Source organism: Primulina huaijiensis, chromosome 8, assembly GCF_012295235.1.
Source record: "Primulina huaijiensis isolate GDHJ02 chromosome 8, ASM1229523v2, whole genome shotgun sequence".
Taxonomy (NCBI): domain Eukaryota; kingdom Viridiplantae; phylum Streptophyta; class Magnoliopsida; order Lamiales; family Gesneriaceae; genus Primulina; species Primulina huaijiensis.
In genome coordinates this window covers 4,365,497-4,376,399 of record NC_133313.1, presented here as the reverse complement: position 1 = coordinate 4,376,399, position 10,903 = coordinate 4,365,497, and the positions used below count along the sequence as shown (strand labels likewise).

The 10,903-nt window shown below is 35.0% G+C and overlaps 3 protein-coding genes across 3 annotated transcripts; all 3 read left to right on the top strand.

The window, feature by feature from the left end:
• Window positions 1-971: 971 nt before the first annotated feature.
• LOC140982966 (uncharacterized) lies at window positions 972-10,791 on the top strand. The gene is made up of 8 exons (XM_073449772.1): window positions 972-1,365; window positions 4,465-4,538; window positions 5,030-6,095; window positions 6,195-9,533; window positions 9,906-10,050; window positions 10,125-10,401; window positions 10,487-10,577; window positions 10,677-10,791. The coding sequence occupies exons 5-8, from the start codon at window positions 9,910-9,912 to the stop codon at window positions 10,789-10,791; spliced, it is 624 nt and encodes a 207-aa protein (XP_073305873.1). The 5' UTR covers window positions 972-1,365; window positions 4,465-4,538; window positions 5,030-6,095; window positions 6,195-9,533; window positions 9,906-9,909.
• On the top strand, window positions 5,037-6,745 carry LOC140982970 (uncharacterized). The gene is made up of 3 exons (XM_073449777.1): window positions 5,037-5,517; window positions 5,931-6,095; window positions 6,195-6,745. Exons 1-3 carry the CDS (start codon window positions 5,037-5,039, stop codon window positions 6,743-6,745), a joined length of 1,197 nt encoding a protein of 398 aa, XP_073305878.1.
• Window positions 7,477-9,421, top strand: LOC140982969 (ATP-dependent DNA helicase RRM3-like). The gene is made up of 2 exons (XM_073449775.1): window positions 7,477-8,215; window positions 8,325-9,421. The coding sequence occupies exons 1-2, from the start codon at window positions 7,477-7,479 to the stop codon at window positions 9,419-9,421; spliced, it is 1,836 nt and encodes a 611-aa protein (XP_073305876.1).
• Window positions 10,792-10,903: the final 112 nt, after the last annotated feature.

Here is a 10,903-nt window from a genome sequence, read left to right as displayed (position 1 = left end):
AGCCATGCAATTTTAGGATAAATGCAGCATGCAACTCTTATTAATTTAGTTCGACAACAAACCAATTTTCCAAGCTTGAAAATTTTAAAATTAAAATAATTAAGAGGGAAGAGTAGTTTGTTTGTCTGGCTATTGAATAACGAAGTTCAAGTTCAAGACTTAATTGTAGCATATCTTCTTCACAGCTGAAGAAACCAAGTTGGTAGATTTTTTTATAGACTCAAGAACAGAGTGTTTTTGGTACTTTTTTTTGCCTTCAACTTCTTATTTTACGAAGGTGGAAAAAGTTATCTTAAAAACAATTGGAAAAGTAATTCTTGAGTCTTGACAAAGTTTAATTAAATAATATAAACAAAACGAAGGGTTTTTGTATATTTTTCTAAATGTTACTGCTTCACTGAACTTTTGGTCAACATAAATTTAGATTTTTTACACAAACTATAAATAATTCAAGAAATTTAGGTTTCATATTATATAATGATTTTAATTTGTCTTTATGATTGTGATTGTAACCTTGCTATTTATTTGGGCTTGTAATAATTATAGACCAAAATTTGGCGATTGTGGGTTTTAATATAAGCCCAGAATGAAATCCAGCTATTGGGCTAAAACATGTCTCCTATACATATTAAAAAAAGTCCATTGGGCTTGACTTAATCTGATCCAGCTTTGCTGATCCGTATTTGTTTAAGGATCCAACTTTGAAATTCACTATTCAACTTTCATAATAATTTATTTACATCTATCTATCTATCTACTTATTACAAAGAGTGAATAAGTTCAGGTTGGCCAGTTTTCTGCCGGTCACAGGTTAGTCTCCCTACAGGTGTTTATTGCACAGCATCATTACGTAAGGCCAAAAACACGTGCACTGCGCTCTTTTCTCCCACCTCACCCTTTCTCTGCCGGTTGCACTTGCTCTCTTGCCTCTTCCTTTCTCATCTTTCCTTGTCTTCTCTCTTTCTCCCATTTCAGAGATCGGCTTCCGAATTACAAAGCGTGAATAAATTCAGGTCGTCCATTTTTCTTCCGGTAACAGGTAAGTCTCCCTACAGGTGTTTATTGCACAGCATCATTACCTAAGGCCAAAAACACGCGTAATGTGGTCTTTTTCCCACCTCACCCTTTTCCTGTCGGTTGCAATTGCTCTCTGTCCTCTTCCTTTTTCATCTTTTCTTGTCTGCTCTTTCCCCCATTTCAAAGATCGGCTTCTGAAAAAGGTTCGGCTCCGTGCGTTTTTTGAAACCCCCTTTCTCCAGCGCCTCGGTTTCTCCTCTACTGCGCTTCTCCTCCAGCTCCTCGACGTAACCTCTACTGCACTCTTTCTCTACTTCTGCAAATCGGTGGGCTTCTTGCAACTCTTCGGTTCGCTCTCTTCTCCTCCTCTTGTGTGCCTTTCTTTTAGAGTTGTTTCTTCTTTGATCGGCCAGCTCCTTTACCGTGCTTCCACGTCGTTTATTTATTAGTAAAATGTAATTTGTGTGCATTTATCTACCGTAGATGGGGCAAAAACCATTCATGTGTGATAAAAAAACAGTTGGGCTGAGGTCATGTTCTCCTCCCTGACAAATTTCAAACCAATGGTTTATGTACATGTTCTGCATAGTACGTATGAACCCATGAAAACATAACAGATGTCAAGCTCCTGTACTACACTGTGGCTCGGCCAAAGTTTGTTAGACGAGTTAAGACTTCTTACCGTAAGCCCACCACTACCCAAATTTGAATAATACTCTTCTCCGTGTTTATGTATTTCTTCTTCCTTTCTAATCAATCACGGGCACCGTACCACATCTTGCTCCTCGAAGGTATGTTAAGAGAGTTAAGAAAACCACCCTTACCCAGATTTAATTTATTTAAAAAATATTTAGTTGGTTTGGTATGTTTTCTTCCCACAAAACCACCCCTACCTAGATTTGATTTATTGAAAAAATATTTGGTTGGTTTGCAGTGCAAGTGCGTGTATATTTTGTAGAGTGTGCATTTATGCATGCTTAATTGAGGGGATAAAAAAATAATTACGAGAGTAGAATGTTAGACACAATATTTGCTTTCGATGGAAAAATTGCATGTTACATTACTCACGGACGCCAACCTGTTTACTTTTAGCTAATAAAAGTTGAGTAATGTTAGGTTGATATAATTATTATTTAGTTTTATTGCTTAGTAAACCAATTATTTAACAATACTTCATATACAAAATACATTTTTACCCTATTGTTATTCATCTGCATATTATAAGGAACATTACTCTTCACACACAATTTGGCTCCATAGTAAACCATGTGTTTTGTATTTATATATATATATATATATATATATATATATNAAGTTATGCCCATATCTTTACTACTAGAATATGATGAGTTAGTTTGAGATTATCTGTAGCACCAAAAGCCTGAAGACCAATCATTAATGTGTAATATTTAGAATTAAAAAAATTCATAAAACCGAAGAAAAACTATAATTCAGATTTTTATTTATTATTTTATATAAATATTAGATAATAGATCCAAATTACACAACCACCTCCTATAAAAGTTTAAAAACAAATGAAAACCCTCACATATAAAATTAATGGTATTTAAAAAAGAAACAAGCATAGAATCCCTTACAAATTAAGGAGTTCTTTAATACAATAGTTAAATGTGCTCGATATTTTTTTTTTCACAATTGAGAACATATTAACCTATTAATATTTTTTTTGTTCGTAAAAATAACGCTGAATTTAAAACAAGTTAAAATTCCATATTCTAAATATCATTTTCATGAAATTTTATCAATTATTATGTGTTTTCTTAAAATAATGAACGCAATCCACCATGTTAATTATATCTCATGAAATCCAGGAAATGTCGTTTTCTTGTTGATCACTTCTCAGAATTTCAGCATATGAATAATAATTTTTGCTAAACTAAAATTATTATTCTTTTTGCTTCGATCATTTGAAAATAATACTTCTGAACTCAAATGCTCTGCAATTACTATGTTTTTATCACTATTATTAAAAAGCTTTGTTGAATATTTACTTATTACAATATAATTTTTTATAAATATTTTTTTTTGATTAATCAGAAAATAAATTAAATACTTTTGAATGATAATTTGATTTAAAGCTCTTAGCTTGGTCATGTACCGAATTTTCAAGTTATAGCTAATTTATATATTAAATTAAATCATTTACATACGAAATACTGTTTCTAACCAAATAATGAAAAAGAGAGAAGGAAACCAAAAAACAAAGAACAAGGTGAGATATTGCCATGGAACAGGAAAAATAACTCTGTCAAAGCCTCAGGGCCAAACAAGAGACCCATCACACTGGAAATAGCATTACATAACCATATCAGAAACTGCTCGATTACATCCTGCATGGGGCAACATCAAGTAGCAAAATCATCATATTGCTGCTCTACGACCACAAAAAAATTTACCATCAACTAATGCAGGTTCTGAAAATTATTGTATCGATAATCTATGAATAAACAAAAAAAAAAATGATGCAGCCACCCACAAACTACCTTCATCTGCTGTATCTGAGATTTCAACTGGCTTCCTTCTTCGCTCGCCACTGCGCAAGCAATTACTGGTCTGGTAACTCCACATGCCCGGCCAACAGCTTGCTTCGATGGAACAAAGGCATGAGGCACATTCTGCGCTGAAAAATGAAAGATCAGGCAACTTGTTTATCCTTTGAACTAACCATTCAACATAACCCAAAATATCAGACTTGGAACAACACTTAAAAGTGTATTTAGTGTGCTCGAATGACCCCAAGTAACACATACCTCATGCTAATTAATTTTCGAAAGTTCCATGTAGTTAATAATTTCATTTAAACGTTTAAGCAAGCCAACATATGTTACGCTTGTAGAACGAAATATTTTTTAATTTTGTCCATCAGTATTGAAAGCACCTCAGTAAAACAGACCTGCGCCTACATTAAAAACAAAACATTGTACTGTGGTCCTTCAGTTTTAAGGCCAATTGCATGTTTTTGGAACTGCTTACTAAGTTTGAAAGATTGTCCACACAAAAGACTAGAATATAATGTGAGTTTTAAAAACTTGATGAAACACCCAATATAACGTAACAAAGCCGTTAACATGTGGCCCGAAATAAGAAAGCAAAGCGCAAAACCCTCAACAAACTAATCCAACAATCACCATTGCACAAAACAAAGGTATACAATTTGTCGACAGCATTAAGATATGTTCTAATTGCCCAAGAGACAACTGGTTTGCGCATACACTTTGTTTTATTAATGTATCACATATACGTATTTATTTGTTTATGCACCATATATGCTGGCACCCACAAAATTAAATTGGCTCGCAAGGAAATTTCTCCAAACCCAAAATTCTCACGAACTAAGTTTTTTTACATTAGTCGTCTCACATTTTAAATGGGTTCATCTCACATGATATTGATATTTATTTTGTTGCTTGCCTACACCGTTTCCAGATTTGCCCATATAGGGATCCGCTATATCAGCCCATACGTGCTCCAGCTGTATAGTATGTATCGCTAAAAAAAAGGTTCGCTCTTCGACTCGCTTACCATACAGGTCCGCCTGTTTATTACAATTTTTTTACTAATCGTTGTTTTGTAACTTCATGCTTCATCCGGCTTTGACCTAAACGTAACAATTACTAAGCTATTAAAATTTGTTTCGGTTTACAATGTACTGCACTTTATAGTTTTGTACATGCGTCCTTTAGGCTTGTCTGTGCTGCTTTGTTTTACCTTACAGTTTCCTGTTTTCCCGTTATAAATATTCAGTAGCTAACTTTGTTCCCCCATAGCAATGTGCTTTATTTTATAGCTTTGGTCCTTATAGTTTTGTACATGCGTCCTTTAGGCTTGTCTGTGCTGCTTTGTTTTACCTTACAGTTTCTTATTTTCCCGTTATAAATATTCAGTAGCTAACTTTGTTCCCCCATAGCAATGTGCTTTATTTTGTAGCTTTGGTCCTCAGTAAACTTATCCACGAATAGGTTTTAATATTTCTTGTTATTTCATTATTCAGATCAGTTATGATTCCACGTAAACTTAACGAAGCTACCTCGGAAATTACTACGACCACAAAGCTTCGTAAAAGGAAGTATGCTTGCTTACAAGAACGTAGGTTAGCAAAAAACTCTAGGCGAAGAGTAGATGGGCAAACACCAACGTTGAGCATAGATGATGCAGAAAATGTTTATGCCGACTCGATGGCACATATAGTAACCAGTCCTGACTTGCTTCATGATGTGCCAAACTGTGAATTTTGTGATGCAAAACGTATTTACCTTGAACCACCCACGTTCTGTTGCTCGTCAGGAGAAATAAATCTTTCCCCAACAGAAATGCCTTCTGACTTACTTCAGCTGTATCTTGATGATACTGCCGTCGCTAAAGAATTCAGAACCTGTGTACGCAGTTATAACAACATGTTTGCATTTACATCAATGGGTGTACATTGTGACAAAGCTTTAGCATCCAGGAACGATGGTACTTACACATTCCGCGTACAAGGTCAGGTTTACCACTTTTTGGACCAATTAATACCATCAAATAATGAACATCCAAAAAATTTACAGCTTTATTCCTTTGACACTGAACATGAGACCTTGAGTCGAATGTGTAGCAGCTCAAAATTTAAGGAATCTGTTGAAAAAATAATTCACATTTTAACATCAAACCCATATGCAACCTTCTTTCGCTCTCTAAACAGTTTTCCTAACCTCGACAAATATAAAATTACTTTGCAAGCTGATCCTATCGTTGACCAACGCGTCTTTAACAAACCTACTGTTTCTCAAATTGCTGGAATATGGCTTGAATCTAATGAGGATGACCAATTAACAGGCCAACACATTCAAGTGTATCCTCAAGATAGCCAACCTCAAATAATTAAACAATATTTTGCTTGTTACGATCCTATGCAGTATCCTCTTATCTTTGCAAGCGGAGAATCTGGTTGGCATCAAAAATTGAACGATTAGATCACAGACAAAAAATGATGGCCCCTAGGCCACGATGCAGCGGTGAAGCTCTCTACGACATTCAAAATCCCATAAATGCAAATTACATTACACATAATGAAATTCAAGGTAACTTCAATTTATAATTACTTTGATTTTTCGTTTGGTGTTTGTGAATCAATCTTTAGCTTTATTTAAACTTACAACAGAATGTTACCGCTCATATAGGTTCTTCAAAAGGCACCCACCAGAGTTTAACCGTATCATGCCGTGAGTACTACTGTTATAAGTTGCAAATACGAGAGAATGACAAGTCTTTCTTACCACACATCGGTAGGCTTTTACAACAATATGTGGTTGATATGTACATCAAAATTGAAACTTCACGCTTAGATTTCTTCAGAACTAAGGATATGCAAGGACGTTTGCGAAACGATATTTACCGTGGTTTACTAGATGGTATCGCACAGGGATGTGAAATGGGTGTTGACGTTGGGAAACGTATAATGTTGCCTTCTTCCTTTATTGGAGGACCAAGGGATATGCGTAAGAGGTACATGGACGTTCTAACTTTAGTACAACGTTACGGAAAATCTGATATTTTTTTAACAATGACTTCAAACCCAAATTGGCCTGAGATAAAGGCTTTGTGCTTACCTTCTGATGAAATACAAAATAGACCTGATTTGGTTGCTAGGATATTTCGTGCAAAACTCCAGGTTCTAAAAGATGAGCTGCTTAAGAAGGCAATTTTTGGCCGTGTTGTTGCTTATACTTAAGTAATAGAATTCCAAAAAAGAGGCTTGCCTCACGCTCACTTTTTGCTTATTTTCACTCAAGCATCAAAAATATTTTGCCCTGAGGCAATTGATAGGATTGTCTGCGCAGAATTACCCGATCCACATACTCATCCATATTTATTTTCGCTTGTTATTAAACATATGATGCATGGACCTTGTGGCTTGCTCAATCCAACTTGCCCTTGTATGAAAAACAATTCTTGTAAATTTAATTATCCTAAGGATTTCTCGGAAATAACCAAATATGGGACAAATTCATATCCAATATATCGTCGCAGAAACGACAATCATAACGTCAAGATTAGAGGTTCCCAACTTGATAACCGGTGGGTTGTACCCTATAATCAATATCTATTGGCTAAATTTAATTGTCATATTAATGTTGAAATATGTTCAACTATTCAAGCTATAAAATATATCTACAAGTACATTTACAAGGGCCATGACAAAATTTTATATACATTAGTTGCTGATGAAAAATACCGTTCGACTGATGAAATTAAAAATTTTCAATCCGCAAGATGGATTTCACCGCCTGAAGCTATTTGGCGGATTTTTAAGTTTGACCTTAACCATGTACATCCTTCTGTAATATGCTTGCCTATTCATTTAGAGAACGAACAATTAATAACTTTCCCTGCTAACCAATCATTATACAACATTGCTAATAATCCCAAATTAAAAAAACTATGCTAACACAATTTTTTTACATGAACAAGTACAATGCCTATGCTAAAGAATTGAATTGCTTATACGTTGAATTTCCTGAATACTTTACTTGGCATAATGATTCAAAAGAATGGGAACCACGAAAAAAACATGAAGCCATAGGCCGAATTTTTAGCTATCGTCCTTCGGACGGTGAAAAGTTTTTCCTAAAGTTGTTGTTACTGCATGTTAGAAAACCAACTTCCTTCACAAACTTGAGAACAATCAATGGAAGAACTTTTCCTACATTCAGAGAGGCTGCACAAATGTTGGGGTTAATGGAGAACGATCACTCTGCTGATGTGTGTCTCGAAGAGGCTACTGCTTACTTAATGCCTTCTGCTTTACGACAGCTATTTGCAACCGTCCTTATTTACTGTAATCCTGCAAATCCAAAGCAGTTGTGGTCAAAGTTCGAAAGTTTTCTATCACAAGATTTTGAACATAAACAATATTTTGATCCTTCTACAGTTAGACACAAAGTTTTAGGCATACTTTCTTATTATCTCCCGTCGATGGGCAAGAGACTAGAAGATTTCTTCTCTACTAATGATGATGTCACCCTTGGTTTTAGCAACAGCCTAGACAAAGAATTAAGAACTGAACAAGAGATAATTACACCTGAAGAAGATGTGTTGTCTGTCGCGCAATTAAACGATGAACAAAAAATTGCTTACAATCGAATCATGTACCATGTCAACAACAATTTGCCAAACGTATTCTTTGTTGATGGCCCTGGAGGTACCGGAAAAACTTTTTTTATATAAAGCACTCCTCGCTACGACCCGCTCATCCGGTCACATAGCACTTGCTACAGCCACTTCAGGGGTTGCGGCCTCTTTACTTCCAGGTGGGCGAACCTCACACTCGAGGTTTAAAATTCCACTAGATGAAAATGACCCGAAACCTTGTAACATCAATAAACAAAGTACACTTGCTCATTTAATAAAATTAGCAAAATTAATTATTTGGGATGAAGCTACAATGGCTAAACGAAGTATTATCGAAAAATTTGACGAAATGTTAAGAGACATAATGGATTCAGCCTCAATTTTTGGAGGTAAAATTATTGTATTTGGTGGAGATTTTCGCCAAACGCTGCCAATAATTCCAAAAGGTAATAAAGCTGATGTTATTGACGCTTCAATCGTTATGTCACCTTTATGGAACCAATTTGATAAATTAAATCTTAAACAAAATATGCGCGCCTTACTCGATCCTGACTTTTCTTCTTACTTGATGCGAATTGGTAATGGACTTGAGGAAACTAACGGTAAAGATGAAATCCAAATACCTCCTACGGCAAACATCTTGTTTACAGATGATTTTACATCTTTAAATGAATTAATAGAAATAGTATTCCCAAATATCGAAGACTGCAATTTAGACTTCTCTTTATTTGTTAAACGTGCTATACTTACTACAAGAAATGAGTTTGTTCACGAGGTCAATGATGTCCTAATCAATAAGTTTCATGGAGAAGAAACCACATATTTTAGTTGTGATGATAACACAAATAATTGTGTTGTACCAAACCAAGAAGAGTTGTTCCACAGCTTGACTCCTCAAGGGCTTCCTCCGCACAAACTAACTTTAAAAATAAATGCGCCAATCATTTTGCTAAGGAACATAAACCCAACCGAAGGACTCTGTAATGGTACGCGCCTTCTTTGCAAAGGGTTTAACACAAATGTTATTTACGCTGAAATCTCAGTCGGAATGCATGCAGGCAAGCTTGTTTTTGTTCCTCGTATAACATTAGAAGCTCCATGCGATGACTTTTCAACTATTCCATTTAAGAGGAAACAATTTCCAGTACGGCTATGTTATGCGATGACCATTAATAAAGCACAAGGCCAAACTTTAGATTTTGTTGGTGTCTATTTGAAAGAACCTGTTTTTCACACGGCCAGCTTTATGTTGCGTTATCCAGAGCAAAAAATCTAAAGCAATTAAAAGTACTTATCAGACCACCCCTACCATTGTTCCAAAGCACGAAATACACAAAGAACGTTGTATATCAAGATGTTCTATCGGCTGCAAAGATTATTTAATATAGGTAAACCCTAGGCAAACTATTTCTCTATTTAATATACATTCATATTTTTTTGCATATATGATTGAATTGTGCCCACGACATTGCCATATTTCATTTCTGATTTTTTGATGTTTATCCTCCAGTTTAATATTTATATTATTGGAGTTTGAGTTCAAAATAGTCTTTTGTTTACTCACATTACAAAGCCATGCTTCTATTTCAGCCTTTCACTCCATTAAAACACAGGACACGTTGTAATTAGCTATACATTCCCAACAATTTATCACATCTTATCAACACTAATTACTTACAAGTATTTGTTTCTTTCCCAAAGTTAACTGTCAGCATATCAGTATTAATTAATTTTTTTTACCCTCATCTCTCACTGTTCAGATCTATGGAAGAGAAGTGTACTACACTTGGGAAACTGGAACTGGAGGCCCAAAACTGGTTTGTCAAGGTAATAGTTGCAGAAAAAACGCCAATTCGGTTCTTGAGATGGAGAAGGCAACAACGACTTGTTTTTGTTGACAAAGAGGTATATTTATTCACTTTTTTTAACATTAGTATTACCATTTCACTTTGTTTTCCTTACATCATTAGCTTGTGCAGAATGAAAGAATGCAAAGCATCATTTACGAGCAAGATGTTGATCAGTTAGACAAGTTGCTGGAATTGTACAAAACTTATCATGTGGGGAATGCAAAGATTAGGGAAATAACAGGAAACACCCCAATTCTAGGGACTTCAAAACATCAGATGATCCTTAGCCGAAGCACTTACATCAAACGTACAGAGGAACATGAGCGCATACCAATTGACCACATTTACCAGTTTACTCCATTTTCAGAGCTTCCTGAAATTGCAGATGTGCCAACTAAGCAAATCAGTTGAGTATTTCGACAACTTATTTTACTGTTTGTATCTAATATATGATATACTTTCTCTTGTTTTAGTTACAACGTTTTTCTCAGATTTGCTCTTCAGTGTCATTCATGTATTCCCACCACGGTTTGTTGAAAGAACTAAAAGAAATTTACAAGATTTTGTGATCATCAACGAAGAGTAAACTATTTACTTCCAACCCCAAACTTTCATTTTCTTTAATTTAACATTTCTTCCACTTATGTTATATGTAAACATACACTTTCACTACGCATACAGGCGAAGAGCTTTGATCCTTACATTATGGGAAGAATTTTTGCAAAGTGAGGCACCCTATTTGACAAAAAATGTTCACACCATGCCTATACTAATTTCATTTGCACTCAAATTTTAAATCAAATCGACTATGAACCAACTCAATAAGAAATTCAGTTCAGGCTAAAATATTCGTGAGTTCATGCATAAGCATAAAAAATTTTAAAAGCTCAACCCGAATTCGACTCGAT